General features: G+C 36.1%; 1 protein-coding gene across 6 annotated transcripts in view; it reads right to left on the bottom strand.

Moving 5' to 3' along the window:
* Positions 1 to 20,297, bottom strand: part of KIAA0825 (KIAA0825 ortholog) — a 398,694-nt gene that overhangs the window by 330,091 nt on the left and 48,306 nt on the right. For 5 of the 6 annotated variants that reach the window (XM_045848391.1, XM_045848397.1, XM_045848392.1 and 2 more), the window contains one exon: positions 18,958 to 19,089. In XM_045848391.1, the coding sequence (XP_045704347.1) occupies positions 18,958 to 19,088 (131 nt within the window). In that variant the 5' untranslated portion in view covers position 19,089. Of the gene's footprint in view, positions 1 to 18,957; positions 19,090 to 19,184; positions 19,198 to 20,297 lie in introns of those variants that run through there. The other variant, XM_045848395.1, reaches the window with a different exon arrangement.

Genomic DNA, 20,297 nt, shown 5'->3' with positions numbered 1-20,297 from the left:
GATTTTTATTCATCAAAAAAATAAAAATTAGTGACCATGGGGAAAAAAATGAAAATGAAAAAAATAGAATGAATGTCAATTTGGTATGTATTCTGACAATTTATCTTCCTTAATTTAGGTCAAAATTAAATTAAAAATTAATTGCCAACCTGTAAAAGGTAACTCTTTTATATGGTAATAATATAAGAAGAGTAATCTTTGGTGGAAGGAGGTCTAGGTATCCTTAGACTTAGTTAAGGCAGATCTTAGTTGTTTTTCTGAAATAACATGGTACTTGTCTTTATTTTGGTTTAAGTGTTTTCTATTTAACTGTAAGTTGCTTCAAATTTTCTTTAGAAGCAAGGTCAGTCATGAAAAAATAACCAAGGTAATTCAGCAAATAGAAATCCAATTAACACATTTATTGTTAGATCCCAAACATTAGGCAAAAAAATGTAAAGACATAAAACAGAAGTAGAATCTTTCCCCTAAATAGTTTAAACCTCCAAATTTATACCATTTGTTCGATTATTAACAAGGACTTTTTAAAGCATCTTTTTAACTTTATTTGTAATATTAAAACCACCGAAAATAGTTTAAATGGCCATCACCAGGAGAATGCTTACTTAAATCTATTCTGCAGAACAGAGCAATGAAAAAGTAAAAATATAGTTATCAACACAGTTGAAACTAACAAATATAATGTTGGGGGGAAAAAGTTACCAATGAATACCAACCACAGTGTGATATTATCCCTATAAGAGTTTGAAAATATGGCATACAATGCTATATAGTGTTCCAAATTACAAGTATAGGTGGTGAAAGTGTAAGGGAATGTGCTGGAATGAGCAATGTCACCAAGTCCAGAGTGGGAATAGAGGTGGGATAAAGCTGGTGAGAGGTGTACTTTTAGCAGTACTGGTAACTGGTAACATTTTAGTCCTTAAACTGAATAGTAGGTGCATGACTGTTTATCATGGTCCTCTATATGCCTTTTCATATGTCTCAACATTTCTTAATAAATTTGAACCCCAAAGTGCTTTAATTATAAATAACTCAGAATTATCCAAGTTAATGATGTACGCAAGTGGATTGCATTACTGAAAGGCTGTATGTAAATCAATTTATGGAACATTTTTAAAATGCAATATGCTTTTTAAAAGGATATCTGTGGTAATTTTCCCATTCATACCTAGGTTCCTTGAGTATAAAAATTACTCATTGAAAGAAGGCATGTTTGATAATCACTAACTGAATGGTAGGTATGTGTTAGGCACTGTGATCTAGGAATGCAAACATGAGTAAGACATGGTCCCAAACCTAAAGGATTCCAGCTAGTGAGAGAGATAAGTAAATAAATGACTATATAGTAAGATTTGATAAGGTGTGTGTATAATATGTGAAGGCAATGCACAGGAGAAAGCCACTAAATGTGCAAGTAGGAGGCGTAGAAAAGGCCTCTCCTTGTAGAAGAACATTATGTGCAAGGGTCTTAATACTTAAAGAAAATTAATGGAATCACTGTAGTTAGAATTCCTTGACCCTTGACCCCTGAGAATTCAGTGTTGATCATTTAATCTTAATGCTCTGTCACTTTAAAACTATATTTATTTGGATAATAAAAATATGAATTTACTTTATGCTTACAACTACATTTATTCTCATATGTATGTACACATATATGCACTACTGTACCTCTGAAGTATTGAGATGTCCTACAATTAAACAGACATAATTGAAAAACAACATTATCACAAGAGCCTAAAGGTAGGGGGCTAGTGCAGTTGAGGACAAGGAGAGGAACTGAGAAAAAGATAATAATTATGACACAAAATCTTAAAATTTAAGCTTATTGTAAAAGCTCATTTATGATTTAAAACAGATAGTCTTTATTATTCAGCCACAAAATAGATAAAAGGAAAAAATATGTTTCACCGGTAAAAATTAAGAAAACTTTTTTGATGCAAAGGTTGTGGAAAACATTCATGTCTGCTTTCATACAAGGTTAGAGTTTTTATTTTTAAAATCGGATAGCAGTGTCATGACAGAGATTAAATACTATTTCTATAGTATGGAAAATTTAAACATTTGAATACTTTTATAATACTGTTACATTTTGATGATCTTGTTTATACTTCTTATCCACAATATACATTCAGTCTAAGGAAAAGGCTTTTTCAATTCGATCATATGTTTAAAAGCACAAAGAAACAGTTGTGAGATAAAGTTTTCTGGGTTTTAGTTAAGTCTTGCTTGTCTAACTGGATAACTAAAATTCCATGGAAATAACAGGTAATTGATAGTGAAGAGGGCTGATGTTTAAGATCTAGTATGTAAACTATAAGTAAGCCATGAAATAAAAGCTCATTGTCCTGAGACAGATATTTCTGAGCAATATTTTTAAAGGCTGAGAAAAGGATTCATAAAACAATTACAGTGGCTAAAATGTATAGTAAGAAATTAAACATTAATGCTGAACTGTTTTCAGTTTCAGAGAGGTTTTGGTTATTTCAAATGTTTTACCTACACTTTCAAGGAAAAAATCTCCTCGACACCAAATCTTGTTAATACACTGTCTTTAAATCTTTCTCAAATGTATCCTCCCCTTCCATTTTTATCCTGAAAGACTGGGCTCAGATTCTTATTCTGTCATCTGGACTATATTAATATCCTCCCAAGATTCTATTGTTAACCCTCCTTTTGTTCAGTTATTCTAGGAGGAACATAGTACGAAAGAAACTTCAGAGTTAGGACCCTCTGTAGTTTGTTGCTTTATACCACCAATCCTCACCACAAAGTCTTAGAGGTTCTTAAATAGTCCAGATTGCTTTAAAAAAGTTCAGACCCAGTGTGTACCTATGCCAACCTGCAATATCTAAAGCGCTTTCAACACAGTCAATAACTTGGGAAATACTTTCCAAATTTCCAGTTAATGGCAGAGTAGTCCTGGCACTACCACGATGAGCTGGAACTGACCAGAGTCAGCCTGGCACTATATCCAGAGACACAGTTAGATCTCTCCTTCTCCCTCTTAAATTTATATCTGCTTGGAAGCACTTTTCATAGACTAGTTATGAGACCTAGACAGACGTGACACAGGGCTTTGTTAACATTCTAGAAAAAAAATTTCCAGAAATGTTCGATGGAGACATAAAGACATGACAGTTTAATACCCATGACAAGCCAGAATAAGTTAATGTTCCTTCTTTTTTTTGTCTATGGAAGCTTGTCTAGTACTCTTAGCACAGTTACTGAAGTTAGAAGGTGGGCCATCCTGAGTCCAAACAAACTGAAATCAGGAGAAAAGCAGGGAATCTGCACTACTGTTAACTCTATGCCAATTCCCTGATTCTCTTCCTGAAAAGACACAGAAAAAAAGAAGAGGGAGAATATACATAATAATGGGAATCAGGACTTCCGACCAAAATGGAGGTACAGGTAGACAGACTGCCTCCTCCCACAACCAAAATAAGGACAACGACAATTTAGAAACAAAATAACAACCAGAACTGACAGAAAATTGAACTGTATGGAAGTCCAACAACCAAGGGCTTAAAGCAGACACATTCATCCAGACTGGTAGGCGGGGTGGAGTCAGATGGCCGGGCAGAGACGGGTTGTGGCCCAAAAAACAGTGTCACCAGGCATGCAAGGCACCCCGGGTGCAGGACGGCTACAGGCAGACCCAGCGGCAGACCCAGCGAGGCGGCAATCGTGAAGGGAGACAATGCTTGCAAGGCAGCTGGCTGACCAGGTGGTCCCACATTCATGTGCAAATAAACCAGGCAAGGCTGGGGAACGAGACAGATCCTGCAACTCTGGTTCCCAGCGCTGGGAAATAAAGCCTCAAATCACCAATTGAAAACACTTGTGGGGTGCAGGGAGCCATTCCCAGCCTCACGAGAGAGTGCGTTGGAGAGACCTATGGGATCCTAAAATGTACACAAGCCCACTCATACGGAAATTGGCACCAGAAAGGCCCAGTTTGCTTGGGGGAAGTGGCGGTAGGGACTGAAAACTGACAGAGAGCGGAGCAAGTGCCAATGTTCCCTCTCGGACCCTGCCCCCACATACAGTGTCACAACCCAGTGACTGGGTTGCCCCACCCAGGTGAACACCTAAAGCTCTGCCCCTCACTTCATAACAGGCACAACAAGACCAAAAAAAAGGTCCAAACAGAAGAACAGATCAAAACACCAGAGCAAATACAACTAAGCGACAAAAAGATAGCAAACCTATCAGATACATAGTTCAAAGCACTGGTGATCAGGATGCTCACAGAAATGGTTGATTTTGGTCACAAAGCAGATGAAAGTATGAAAGCTACGCTAAGTGAAATAAATGAAGGAAAATGCACAGGGAACCAATAGTGATGGGAAGAAAATTGGGACTCAAATCAGTGGAGTGGACCAGAAAGAAGAAAGAAACAATCAAATAGAAAAGAATGAAGAAACAAGAATGAAGAAACAAGAATTCAAAAAAATGAGGAGAGGCTTAGGAACCTCCAGGACTTCTTTAAATGTTCCAACATCGGAATTAGAGGGGTACCAGAAGGGGAAGAGGAAGAGCAACAAGTGGAACAGTTATTTGAACAAATAATGAAGGAGAACTTCTCTAATCTGGCAAAGTATATAGACTTCCAAGAAGTCCAAGAAGCTCTGACAGTCCCAAAGAAGTTGGACCCAAGGAGGAACACACCAAGGCACATCATAATTACATTATCCAAGTTTAATGAGGATAGAATTCTAGAAGCAGCAAGAGAAAAGGAGACAGTTACCTACAAAGGAGTTCCCATAAGACTGTCAGCTGATGTCTCAAAAGAGACCTTGCAGGCAAGAAGAGGCTGGAAAAAAGTATTCCAAGTCATGAAAGGCAAGGGCCTACATTCAAGATTATTCAGCAAAGCTTTCATTTAAAATGGAAGGGCAGATAAAATGCTTCTCTGAGAAGGTCAAGTTAAAGGAGTTCATCACCACCAAGTTCTTACTATATGAAATGTTAAAGGGACTTAACTTATCTAAGAAAAAGAAGATCAAAAGTATGAACAGTAAAATGACAACAAACTCACAACTATCAGCAACCAAAGCTAAAACAAAAACAAAAACCAAGTAAGCAAACAACTAGAACAGGAACACAACCACAGAAATGAAGATCACATGGAGGATTATCAGTGAGGAGCAGGAAAGGGAAGAATGGGGGGAAAAGGTACAGAGAATAAGTAGCATAAATGGTAGGTACAAAATAGACAGGGGCAGGTTAAGAACAATGTGGGAAATGGAGAAGCCAAAGAACTTATATGTATGACCCATCGACATGAACTAAGGTGGGAAAATGCTAGTGGGAGGGGGGTACATGGCAGAGGGAAATAAAGGGGAGAAAAAAATGGGACAACTTTAATAGCATAATCAATAAAATATATTTAAAAACTTAAAAAATAATAATGGGAATTAGAAGAGATTTGGTAATGCTCTTAGTCTATCTCCATTGCCTGGAGAAATTCAACCACTAAGCCAGATAACAGATTTGACTAGAAGTTACAAACTGAGGGTTTCAATAAAACCTATGGTCACACTGTAAGGAGGCAGGACAAACAGCATGCATTCTCATATACTGCTAATGCAAGGAAAGACGGGGCAGCCCTGCTGGAGAACAACTTAGCAAGAGTAACTGTGTAACCTCTAAGAGACTATCACGTGGGTCAGTGCTCCTGAGGAAGCACACTCGTGCATGTGGGTGTGTGGTAACGGAAGAAAGGCTGCATATCAGGTAAATGCTTACAACAGGGAATTGGCATAATAAACTGTTGGATACACGTATAAGTAAAATTTAAAAGAATGAAGTAGAATTATATGGAGAGATTTTTTAAAATACATTAAGAATATATGATTATGATACATACATACAAGGTGGGCAAAAGTAGATTTACAGTTGTAATACAAATAAATAATATAATAATTAATAAATAATAATACGAGAATAAACTGTGTTTCACACATCTGTAAAACTGTGTTACATACATCTGTAAAATTGTGTTACATACATCTGTAAACCTACATTTGCCTACTGCTGTATATAATTCCCTTTTGGGTAAAAAAAGAAAATGTACTTTGGGGTACATGCTTATATATGTAGAGCATATTTCTGGATAGTTCACAGTAATTTATCAATATAGACTACCTCTGAAGAACAAAACTAGTAGGGTCAGAGGAGGAGGGAAATTTTTCCTCATCTCTCTTCATACTGAACTTTTCCTTGTATCTGCTTCTCTACTAAATGAAAGTTTTCATGAGAATGTATTACTTTAATGATGTAAAAATACTTAATGAAAAAGTACTTGATGACAGCTTCTTCTATCATATCTACTCATCTAACTTCTCATGAGTTTAAGATAAAGGAAACATGATACATGTCGAACAAATGTGCCCAACACAAATTTACTGACTGTCTTCAAGCCAGCTTTGTGCCAGGGCTGTTTTAGGCAGTGGAAATACAGGAAGGAGAGGTTAAAGTCTTTAAAATAGAAATGAAGGAAGTAATAGTACCAGCTTCCAGCCCCCTCACTCGGCTCCCATCCCAGGTGCTACAGGGAGATATTCTTAGTTGTGACATTCTAAAATTACGACTGTGATTAGCAATGGTGGTGGTGCTAGTGATGATTTTTACACAAGGTATTGACTCTGGTGAATCTCTGACAAGACCCTTTTCCAGGGAATGCTAGCAGGGTTGGGTTTAAACAAGGCATCAGTCATCTAACAGGAAGATAAGCCAGCCAGAGCAGTCATATCTTGTTACCAGGGCCCAGACCCCTTTTCATATTCCCTCTTGTTGGTCTTGGCCTCACAGCTGATCCAGGTCTTCACTGGCACCCCACGCTGTTACCTCAGAAGTGGGGGCTTACTTCCCTCTAGTGGCTACAGGCCCTATCAACTATGATTCTTAGTGGCCTAACTATTGTTGGCTCAATCTCTTTATCAGGTTTGGATTTTTAGTACAATATTATTCATACTTTTGCTATCGTAACAGTTTATAAACAAGCAGACACTTGCCTTTTCTTATTTTACATAGAAAGATACTAACAATAACATTCTTTAGGTATATCCTCAAACAATAATTCTTTTTTCTCTCCAGATATGATTGGAAATTCTAAAAAGGTCTTCTGGATGCCTTGATCTTGCTCCCTCGATGCAAATAAATCTTCTTGGTATCTCTCTTGGGTAGCTATAATCTGCTTTGGATCTGTCTCCCTATTTCTGGGAGTAGGTGTTGATATTTATAGCTGTAGATTTGTTTGCTTCCTTCTATTTGACCAATTGATCCATTTTTCAGCTGTGGTCAGTAACTAAAAGAGACACCCACCTCATTCTTGAAATGAGTAAATGTATTTTATAAACAGGGTATGTATCATCATTCTCAATGAGGAATTTATACCAGAGCTGTGTGGTTTTTTTTCAGATGTATTTAGTAAAATATTTCTAAACTATATAAGTGATTTAACAATGGATTTAACCTATAAGAAACCATATTTAGTAGAAAATGGGTAAAAGAGTTAACATTTATTGAACTTGATTATGTTAGGCACTATGATAAGCATTTGAAATACACAAATTTCATTTTACCCACATAATGTTTTGTGAGGTAGGCATGATTATTCTGAGGAGTAAAGTAACCCCAGTAAAGGTCCAAAGTTTTGAGTCTACTTATAATTGATTTCTCAGAATATCATTTTGCCTCCTGGTGCTCTGGGAGACAATTTTCTATTGCTTTATACCTATTTGGCCAAAAGTAAGTGAAGCTAACACTTTTAAAAATAAGTTATACTATTAAAAAATGTCAAGCACTTAAAATTTCTGTATTACTTGAAAGAATCCATTAACAATCATCTAATGGAGCTACATACTGATCCCACATTTTAGGATGATGAGTAAGGTTACTCAGAGGTCTAAGGGAAGCACTGAATACACACAGCATAGAACTATGGGGTGCTAGAAATATCACAGACTTTCAAATAATAGAGCAACTATTAGCTGCATTAGTGACAGAAATTGATGAGAAGATAGTAGGGGAAAAGGCCACCATGAAACAGAGAGTGGCCTGTCTTTTTCTTACTTACCCCCATTTCTACCTGTATGTATCACCAGACTTCAGTTTGGGAGCTTCAGTGGGAAGACTGGAGAAGTTTAAAGAGTAGAACATATGAATGGGGCTGGGGAAAATTTAGGTTATTGAGCTGCTGAGGGCCAGGATGCCATGTGCCTTGGAGGCATTTTTCATTTTGAGGAAGATGTGAATACTGAAAAGGACCCAGACAGAAGAAACTGGAAAGTAGCTGTTTAGGTCTTACTCTGGGTTCAAGCATAGATGGGAAACCTTTCAGGTATCTTTCCATGTGGCCTGGTCTCGATCAGTAGGGTATGAGAAAAGGTAGAGATTCTGTCAGTTGGAGTACAGAAGAATAGAGAAGCACAAAAGAGAAGTACAGACAAAGGAAATTAAAAAACAAGCAAATATTTATTTGCATCCTCTTGTTACCGCTAAATAAGTACCAAAATGTTCCCGTAAATCATAATACACAATATAGTCTTTAAAATGACTAATTTTCATCTTATATAATTTTCTTTGGCCATAAAATATATTAATGCATGTGAGTACCCACTGGCAGATTTGTCGTTGTCCATGACAAATCTGAAGTTAATAGCATATTTGAAGATTCGTTTTGGTTACTTCTTCTAGACCTTTAGGCCATCATGTGGAAACTCAAAAGAAAATGTGGATATAAATGAAAAAAACTGAAACATTAAGTGAGAAGTAAGTGTAATCTACAGAATAGGTATGCTCTATGAATAAGCATGATTAAATTTATAAAAACCATGTACACAATATTCTATTACAAAAGTTAATGCCACCCCCTACCCCACCCCCATAACTGATCTCTTGGATTAAGACAAATATTGATGCTAGCACTTCTTGTTTTTTTTTTCTTTACATTAGAGGAGTAATCTTTGTGGTACCTGCAAAACTGATGTCCTGTGAGGTTCATACAGATTGTCTATAATTACAAAACAGAAGGTAAAATAAACTCATAATAATAGAATTCTATCTACTCAACTGAATATTAACAGGAGAAAAATCATCCTATCTCACATTGTGAGTCCAAGAGAACATCTATATCCCAATATATTGTTAACTAATAAGGTCCGTTTTCAGTGCTGTGTGCAGTTTTCACTTACTGAACTCACTGAGTCTATGGGTACAACATTCATATACTCCTCTTTGGCAGATTATTTACCCTCTTGTTGCCAATGTTGAGATGTGTTTAAAGTAAATTATTCATTCTCACTGATTTCCATCATCAGACCTAGGAGACACCTAGCTCTGACTTGAATGGAAGTGAGGGTGTAAAAGTAAAAATAATCTGAGGGAATGACAGCTTCCTAAAGGGCAGGTGAAGGTTCAGTGACCCCTGGGCACTCTGGTCCATTCTGGTGAATCACTGCTTTGGGGAAGCAAAAGACCTTGTGGGTCATAAAACCTGATGATATTAAAAAGGAAGGAAAGAATTCTCACTTAAAATTCAAGATGACTGCTAGAAATACAACTTTAAAAATTTAAGGGTATGGAAAAATACCATATTTAAAAATGAACTACTAATGTTTTTTTCTTTAAAAAGTATTGGGAAAACCCATATTATACAGATGCTCATTACTTATTCAATGTGCACCACTGAGAGACAAATAGAACTGTTTGACTACAAAAATGCCAAAGGTAATTCAACTACTGCAGTGTAAGTGTGGCATAACTGATTCGTCATGACATACAATTTTCTAAAAGCTATTCTGTTAGAGGGCAATAAATGAGTGCATAAATGATTTACACTCTTCTGAACTATGGTAACTATTTGGTATTTTATTTTTAAAAATATATATACCCTATACTATTATGTTTATTCTCTAGAGTATAATAAAAACATAATTGAATTTGATGAAAAATAGACTTGATTCTAAATTCAGCATGCAGTACATAGAGCTACTCCCTTATTTCATTTGTTGTAAAGATCAATGGTCACTTGAGGTGGTTCTGCTCAAGGTTTGTTTTATAATATATGGACAATAAAATATTTTTAATTTAAAAATTATATCCTTATATTCCATGTCACATTTTCTTTTTAATAATAACATCTGAGTTTTTACCTACATAACAATTTATGAATGCAAAATACAGAATTTTAATCACTGTTTTACTTCTAAATATGATTTCTTATTGACCAGGTAGGGCAGGAAATTAACTACAGATGGTTCAGCAAATAAAAATGAAGCAATCTATAACAAAAGCTATGATGTTCAGTAGCTTATTTTGTTTTGCTGGAACCTAAATGCTATTATGAATGAAGAAGGTTACCTTTTAAAAAATACTAAAATTTGTTTTAATATAACCATCTCTGGAATTTATATAAATGACTGTTCATCTATTTCATTTACAATTTCCTTTGACTGAGAAACTTATGTCTTATAATGTATAAATATATAATATAATATATAACCATACTATATAACCATACTATAGTTCAATACAGCTACTTTATATTTATATATAATGAATTATAATATACAGTAGCTATATATATATAATAGTGTGGTTAAGTCATAAATACGCTATATTTAAAATTTGTATTAATAAAATATGATACAGAGTACCATTTTTTAATTAAAAGTACACATATTTGAGAGGATCCGAGATGGCAGCAGAGTAGGTGGATGCTATACTAACCTCCTCCCAGGTTCCAAACAGGAATTACAACTAAATTATAGAACAACCAACCTGAATAACCAACTGAACAGAAGCTGGAGAGAAGCCTTATAACTAAGGAGTTACTGAAGAAACTACTGTACCACATGGAGACTAGTAGGAAGTGCAGAGGTATGAGAGGGCTACCTGGGCTCCCAGGGACAGTGGCTTAAGTTCCAGAGGGATATTTCAGGCGCTGGGCAGAGAGGGTTACCCTGAAAAGTATGGGGTCTAAACACCAAGCTGGACTCCCCAGCCTAGAGCACCAGAACTGAGAAAGGACCTAAATAACATCTGGCTATGAAAAGCAGTGGGGCTCCTGTCTAACAGGGAAAGATACCAAGAGAGGCAGAAAGCCTCTTAAAGGGCCAATGTACAAAAATTTGTTTGTAGCCAGTAACCCTGAGCAACAGCAGATGGGGGAACAGTGTACTAGAGGTGCATGAGGAGAGACTAGGGTTGATGGCTATGGTAGAGACCTGAAGGGTCAGCTACCAGAAACTGTGAGCTCTGTCACTCCAAACACTGCAGAAGCCATCTTTCTCAGGTACAGCACTCCCCTCCATGCAATATCCTGAGGGGAAGTAATAGCCCTACCTGCAGGAGGGCTATTACTCTCTCTCACCCTGATCTGTGGAGCTTAAGCCTGGCTGATGAAGAAAACAGCAGGAGGCTATTTCAGAGAAAAAGCCTAACAGAAAGCCTGCAGTTTACAGTGGATTTTTAGGAGCTCTGAGACCTTAGCTGACCCTTCCCTGGAACTGGTGCTGATAAAAGCACCAGTTCTGTCTACACACAACCAAGCTCAGAAGAGGGAGCCACAAGCTGTGGATCACTGAGAGTCCAAACAGGTTGCCCAGGGCAAGTCACAGGCAGCGTCTGACATAGATCTTCACCAGTCTTTGCAGATTTACCTAAAATTGTACATAGACACAAACACAAAGAGGCAGCCAAATGGGAAGACAAAGAAACACACACCAAATGAAAGAACAAGAGACTTCTCCAGAAGAAGTAAAAAAAATGGAGGTAAGCAATTTATTAGATATAAAGTTTGGAATAATGATATAAGAATACTCAACAACATGAAAAAGAACATAGAAACCATAAAGAGGAGCAGTCAGAAATAAAGAATGCAGTATCTGCAATGAATAACACACAGAAAGGAATAAACAGTAGGTCAGATGAAGGAGAAGATCAAATCAGTGATTTGGAAGACAAATTATAAAAAAACAAAAACAAACAAACAAAAAAACACACCCCCTGGCTGGCGTAGCTCAGTGGATTGAGCGTGGGCTGGGAACCAAAGTGTCCCAGGTTCAATTCCCAGCCAGGGTACATGCCTGGGTTGCAGGCCATAACCCCCAGCAACCGCACATTGATGTTTCTCTCTCTCTCTCTCTATCTCCCTCCCTTCCCTCTCTAAAAATAAATAAATAAAATCTTTAAAAAAAAAACACACACCCAAGTACAGCATCAGAAAGAAAAAGAATTTTAAAAAATGAGGAGAGTTTTAAAAACCTTGGGGACATCATGAAGTGTAACAACATCTGCATGATGGGAATACCAGAAGGAAAAGGGAGTGAGCCAGAGATCAATACCTATTTGTAGAAATAATGATCAAAAGCTTTCCTAACCTGGTGAATGAAAAAGACATACACATCCAGGAAGTGCAGAGAGTCCCAAACAAGACAGACCCAAAGAGACCTGCACCAAGACACATCATAATTAAAATGGCAAAGCTTAAAGACAAGGACAGAATCCTAAAAACTGCAAGAGAAAAGCAGTTAGCTACCTACAAAGGAGCTCTAATTAGATGGTCATCTGATTTCTCAACAAAACATTTCAGGCCAGAAGGGACTGGCATGAAATATTCAAGGTGATGAAAAGCAAAGACCTACAACCAAGATATCATTTAAAATAGAAGAAGAAATAAAGAGCTTTCTAGATAAGAAAAAGCCAAAGGAGTTTGTTAACACCAAACCAAGATTCCATCAAATGTTAAAAGGCTTGTTTTAAGAAAAAGAAAAAAAAACACAGGAAAATAGTTTAAAAATAAAATGGCAATAAATACATATCTAGCAATAATCACTTTAAATGTGAATGGCATAAATGTTCTAATTAAAAAGATGTGGGGTAGCTGAATAGATAAGAGAATAAAACTCTCTCTCTCTGTCTATATATATACACACACACACACACACACACACACACACACACACACACACATATATATACACATATACATATACATTGTCTCCAAGAGACCAACCTCAGAACAAAAGATACACACAAACTAAAAGAAAGGGGATGGAAAAAGAGATTTCATGTAAATGGAAAGGAGAAAAAAGCAGGGGTAGCAATACTTATATGTGACAAAATAGATTTTCAAAGCAGGGTTATAATTATAGTCAGAGAAGGACACTACATAATGATAAAGGAAATAATCCAACAAGAGAATATAACCCTAGTAAGCATTTGGCCATCCAGCATAGGAACATTTAAATATGTAAAACAAATCTTGATGGACATAAAGGGAGAGGTTGATATAAATACAGCCATAGTTAGGGATTTTAACAACCCATTGACTTCAATGGATAGCTCTTCCTGACAGAAAATCAACATGGAGATAGTGGTCCTAAATGACACACTAGATCAAATGGATTTAAATAATATTAGCAGAGCATTTCACCCCCACATCAGCAAACTATACATTCCTTTCAAGTGCACATGAAATATTTAATAGGATAGACAACATGTTAGGATACAAACAAGTCTCAAAACATTTAAGAAGACTGAGATCATACCAAGCATCTTCTCTGTTCACAATGCCATGAAACTAGGAATCAGTCATAAAAAGAAAACTGAAAAATACACAAAGACATGAAGCTAAATAACATTATTAAACAATGAATGAGTGAACAACAAAATCAAGGAAGAAATCAAAAGATATCTTGAAACAAATGAAAATGAGAACACAACAACCCAAAATCTGCGGGGAAAGCAATCCTAAGAGGGAGATTCATAGCATTACAGCCAACTCAAGAAAAGAAAAAGCTCAAATAAACAATCTATCTTTACACTGAAAGGAACTTGAAAAGAAAAACAAACAATGCCCAAAATGAGAAGGAAATAATAAATATCAGATCAGAAATAAACAAAACAGAGTCTAAAAAAAACATACAAATGATCAATGAATACAACAGCTGCTTCTTTGAAAAGATAAACAAGATTGACAAACCTTTAACCAGACTCAGCCAGAAAAAAAGAGAGGATTCAAATAAGTAAAATCAGAAATGAAAGGGGAAAAATAACAACTGACAACCAAAGAAACACAAAGGATTGTAAGAAAATATGAGTCCTGGCTGGCGTAGCTCAGTGGATTGAGCGCGGGCTGTGAACCAAAGTGTCGCAGGTTCGATTCCCAGTCAGGGTACATGCCTGGGTTGCAGGCCATGACCCCCAGCAACCGCACATTGACGTTTCTCTCTCTCTCTCTTTCTCCCTCCCTTCTCTCTCTAAAAAATAAATAAATAAAATCTTTAAAAAAATATTATGGACAACTATATGCCAACAAACTGGACAACCTGTTCAAAATGGGTAAATTCCTAGAAACATACAACCTTCCAAAACTAAATCAGGTAGAATTGGATAATTTAAATAGACAGACTATACTTAGTGAAATTGAGGGAGGAATCAAAAACCTCCCACAAACAAAAGCCCTGGACCAGATGGCTTCACATGTAAATTTTGTCAAACATTCTAAGAACAAACACCTCTTCATCTCAAACTATTTCAAAAAATTCAAGAGGAGAGAAGACTCCCAAGCTCATTTTACAAGGCAAACATTATTCTAATCCCAAAACCAGACAGACACTAAAAAAAGTATGGACCAATATCTCTGATGAACATAGATGCTAAAATACTCAACAAAATAGTAGCATTCCAAATACAGTATACATCAGAAAGATCAAATGCCATGATCAAGTGGGATTTATCCCAGGAATGAAAGGTTGGTACAACATTCACAAATCAATAAATGTGAAACACCATATTGACAAAATGAAGGACAAAAAAAAAAACCACATGATCATATCAATAGATGTAGAAAAAGCATTTGATATCCAGCACCCATTTATGATAAAAACTTTAAGCACAGTGTGAATGAGGGGAACATACCCAAACATATACCACAAACCCACTGCCAGCATCATAGTCAATCAACAAAAACTACAAGCATTCCCCTTAAGATCAGGAAGAAGACAGGGATGTCTGCTTTCACCTCTCTTACTCAACACAGTACTGGAAATCTTAACCATAGCAATTGGACAAGAAGGAGAAATAAAGGGCATCCAAATTGGAATGAAAGAAGTAAAACTGTCTTTATTTACAGATGACATGATACTGTACATAGAGAACCCTAAAATTCTACCAAGAAACCACTAGAACTGATAAATGAATTCAGCAAAGAAGCAGAATACAAAATTAATATACAGAAATCAGTTGCATTTTCATATGCCAATAATGAACTAACAAAAATGGAAATTCAGAAAACAATCCCAATCACAACTGATTCCAAAAGAATAAAATACCTAGGAATAAATTAACCAAGGGTGTAAAAGACCTATTCTCAGAAAGTTATAGGACACTGAAGAAATAAATTGAAGAAGATACAAATAAGTGGAAGCACATACAGAGTTCATGGATAGGAAGAATTACATCATGTCCAGTAAAATGTCCATACTATCCAAAGTAATCTACAGCTTCAATGAAATTCCTAACAAGACACCAATGATGTATTTCACAGAACTGGAACAAATATTTAAAACAATGTATATGGAACCACAAAAGGACCCTTATAGCAATAGTGATCATGAGAAAAAAGAACAAATTTGAAGGAATCATACTATCTAATATCAAACAATACTATGAGGCCATAATAATCAAAACTGCATGGTACTGCCATAAAAACAGGCACACAGATCAATGGAACACAATAGAGAGCCCAGAAATAAATCTATATCTCTACAGTTAATTAATATTTGACAGAGGAATAAAGAACATACAATGAGCTAAACATAGCTTATTCAATAAATGGTGCTGGGAAAATTGGACAGATGTGTGCAGAAAAATGAAACTAGACTACCTCCTTATGCCACACACAAGAATAAATTAAAAATGGATTAAAGACTTAAACATTAGACCTGAAACCATAAAAATCCTAGAAGAAAACAGACAGTAAAATCTCGGACATTGTTTGTAGCATTTTTTTTTTCTAATACATCTCTTTAGGCAAGGGAGACAAAAGAAAAATAAAGAAATGGGACTACATCAAATTAAAAACTTTTTGTATAGCAAGGGGAACCATCAACAAAATAAAAAGACAACCCACTGAATGGGAGAACATATTGAATGATACATCTGATAAGGGTTAATATCCAAAATGTATAAAGTACATATAAAACTGAACACCAAAAAAAGGAAACAATCCACTTAAAAATGGTCAAAGGACCTGAAAAGACCTTTCTCCAAAGAGTACATACAGATGGCCAATAGATAAATGAAAAGATCTTCAACATTACGAATTATCAGAAAAATACAAATTAAAACCACAATGAAATATCACCGCACAGTGGTCAGAATTGCTGTCATAAATAAATTAACAAGCAACTAGTGTTGGCGAAGATGTGAAGAAAGGAGAACCCTTTTGTACTTTTGGTGGGAATGCAGATTGGTGCAACCACTGTGGAAAGCAGTATGGAGATACCTCAAAAAATTAAAAATGGAACTGCCTTAACCCAGTGATTCCACTTCTGGGAATTTAGCCGAAGAAACCAAAACACTTATGGGAAAGAATATAAGCCCCCCTATGTTCACTGCAATGTTATTTATAATCACCAAGATATGGAAGCAGCCATATGAGTTCACTCATATGTGGAATCTAATGAACCAAACTGAATTAATGAACAAAAAAAATAGAGACAGACTCATACAAAGAGAGCAGGCTGACAGCTCTGTGGGAGGACAGAGCGAGTGGAGGGATGGAAGAAAAGGATTCTTGGACATGGGCAACAGTGTGGTGATTGCAGGAAGGCAGTATAAGGGGGTTAAATGACAATGAAAAAATACAACAAAATAATTAATAAAAATATAAATGCAGATTAAGGGCAAATACAAATTACAAATAAGAGACTTAATTCTTCCTGTTTTAAGGAAAAGGGGTTCCCTTTTTTCCTTTTTCTTAAAGTATTTAGCTTTGAAATTTGTAATCGTAAGCACTTTTCCATCTCTTTGACATGTATCCCTTGGAAGACTAGATAGGCCTTCTGTCAACTTTCCTAGCCAGAACTGTCTTTCTTAAGAACCTGGGAGCCACCTTTTCCAAATGCAAACAAACTACCAAGGGAGATAGCTCCCCTATCTCCCAGTTTGTGTGGAAGTGTAGGAGGCTACTTCAGTGGCTGTGTTGTTCTAATTTACAAAATGACTTCTTACCACAAAGATATGTCAAGTTTGTTTCTCCTCATGATAAAGCCAAATAGCTAACACAGGTGTTTTTTAACCATGATAAAATTAGCATAAACTATGTGTGAAAAAACCTACTGTGAAATCCTATGTTTGAGGACTAGTTACCATGAAAACATATATGTACTGGGTTGTAGCTACTCAGTTACATGAAGGGGTGAGATTCCTTTCTGTCTTTGGAATCTCTTAGCAAAATGCCCATGGTGGGCATTGCATTCTGGTTTAATGCTTATTGAATAATAAAAGTGTTTTCTTTCTCTTCTCACTTTCTGGAGAGGATTTCAGGGATGGGAGGACACTTTGTCTTTACTATAATTCCCCAACAATGTGCTATCTTTTGAATCTGTTATCTATATTCATTATTATAATTATAAAAATTAACTGTATTCTCATATAAAACTTGAGAATCATAGGAACATTTCACTTGCTTGGTTCAGTTCTTTGACAATTCAGTGTAACAATATGTTAAAATTTTAAAAAAGGAAATACTGTTATTGCACAATAGAAATTTTTACTGTGGCTTGCATATTTGTAACCCATATGAGGTTAATTATTAGAACTTTTGACCAAAAGGATTTAAATAATTGAACTGACTTGACTTCAGGGCTCAGAAATACATATAAAGACAAAGAACTTTCTATCAAAGAACATGTATTAGTGGGAAATTACTTAGCTGTCCCAGCTTCCCTCAGTGTTTAACACTTCTGCAATAGGTAAGGAAGGCTAATATAATTTACTGTGGAGTCTCTATTCCCCTAAGTAAATGATGAGAAGGAGGCTTAAAATGACAAATTTTGCATATAGCAGGAGAACTCACTTTAGATGCAATATGGCTCCAGCAGCAAAGGCATTTGGGAAATGTTGGAATCTTAACTCTCTGTAGCTTCAGCCTTGGCTGACTACCCAGAAAACAGGAATTCTACCCAAAGCAACGTCATGCTCCCAGGAAGGAGTTTAGTGAATATATAAAGTTTGATAACTGCCTAATATTATCTTAGGAATGTATAGTTCTTTCTGATGGTCTACATGACTATATGGTTTTACTATTAGCCCCCTATAAAAAGGGACCCAGTCCTGAGAGGAGGAGGATTTTTCCTGGCTACCACTGAGAATAGCAACTGCTTTGCCCATGTATGCAAGTTTCTCTTATTAAAGCTCTTATGAATTTGAGTAAAGGTGGGCTTCGTGCCAGTTCTTTGGAATCAATCCAGAATTTAAGCGTTTAGGGCTTTCCCCCAACACATACAAATAATTTTTAATGTTCTGTTTTCAGCAACTCAAACAATTCATGGTATTATACCATTGTTTTATTTCAATACATTAATTTCAAATTAAAAATTTTGTGCATTAGTCATCAGATAAGAATGCTTAATTCTAAGCATATTAATGAATATCTAGGCCAACAATATTGGCAAAATCTAAGAAATCATTAATAGCAATTCAATAAACTTTAATTTATCTATTTGAAGGCAGTGCCTTTTTTTAGTTTTATTTAAAGTACTAATCAGATAAGGTAAATCACGTTAAAATTTAGGGAGGAAGGTCTCATCAATTTTTTTCAGCAAAGTTAATGCGAATGAAAACCTAAAGTCATCTAACAGTAGGAAACAGTAGGTAAAATTCATGTAAATTGAACATAAAACCAACTTGCTTTAAATAATTAGCAATATTTACCTTGCAGCATTTTGTTCTATCTTTTCATCAATGTCACTGAAGATCTGCTTAAACTCCAAGTCTCCAGGAAGTGAATTTAACAAACAATGTAGGTCAAAAGAATTATGGGAATATTCATCTCCCCAATCCATTCTGAGGAACGAGAATAAAAAACATGTTAGTTACACCATAATAAAGAAAAAACCTATCTTAAATTGTGACAGTAAATCAAAACCAATAATTCCCACTTTAGGTAAAATGAAATACAGCAGTAGAAGAACTAGGATATTATTAAGCTGGGTAAAGTGTTTTGTTATTTAACTTTCATGAGGTGTGACCTCATTTTCACACCTTTCAATAGTTTGAATGCTGAACAAAACAGCACCCCTCAGAGACTACTAACAAACATCATGCTGCTTCTCACTGTACCAAGAGCTACAAAGGAAATCACAAAACCTCACAGACCACTGTGAACAAAAGTGGTTGAGAGAGACTTTAACACCTTCCTTCAAACTGATCTAGAAATTGTAACCTCAGAATTGCTCAAGTCTCATCTCCTGTCCCTGTTTATATATGGAAACGGCAGAAAATTCTCCTCTCTGGCATATGTATTGATAAATAAAATTTAAATATGCTACTCCTTAAAGATACCTACTTTCCCGCTATCAAAGCATTATTCATCCATTCATTCCATATGCGTTTATTAAATGGTTGATAAGGAAGAAGAAGCACTGCTGTACAAGCTGGGGATATAGCTGCAACAATTTAAAGCTCTTGCCTTTATGGAGTTTTTATTCCAGTGGGGAAGTAGATTTTAAAAACACATAAACAGATATATTTTATCTGTTTAGCACATTAGGGCACATGGTGAGTAGTGCTATATGAACAAGCAGATCAGGGCAATGGGATAGGCTAAGAAAGACAGAGTTGGTACAAAGTGTGCGTAACCATGCAAACTGGGGCTTGGCCACTCAGCACCTTTGAGTCACATGACTCAATGATGTGTGTCAAAGGAAATAGGTTTTTATTAACAGGGTTTCAACCTTGGGGGTTGCTGAGAGCATTCCTGCTCAAAGTCCTCTCTCCCAGGAGACCCAGAACTTTCCTTGCTCCTTGAAAGGCCCGGAAATTCCCCATTTCCTTATCTGTCATTACGCTAGTCACGCAAATGGATCTCCATCATCTCTAGAATGTGCACCTATGGTTTTCAGGGTCGCCATTCTCTTGCAACAGCTCTCTCCTTCAGTATCTGTGGTGTACTGTTATCAGTCTCTATGTAGCAGTTCAGGAAACCGTCTGCTGTGCTACCCTGTTACAGAGGGTGGAGCCCAGGGAGGCACATGAACCAAGTGTGGGATCCT

The sequence above is a fragment of the Phyllostomus hastatus genome, unplaced genomic scaffold (assembly GCF_019186645.2).
Source record: "Phyllostomus hastatus isolate PE091 unplaced genomic scaffold, TTU_PhHast_1.1 phas_contig_58, whole genome shotgun sequence".
In the NCBI taxonomy this organism is placed as follows: Eukaryota; Metazoa; Chordata; class Mammalia; order Chiroptera; family Phyllostomidae; genus Phyllostomus; species Phyllostomus hastatus.
The sequence above is the reverse complement of the archived record's forward strand: the minus strand, read 5'-3'. Positions and strand labels throughout refer to the sequence as shown.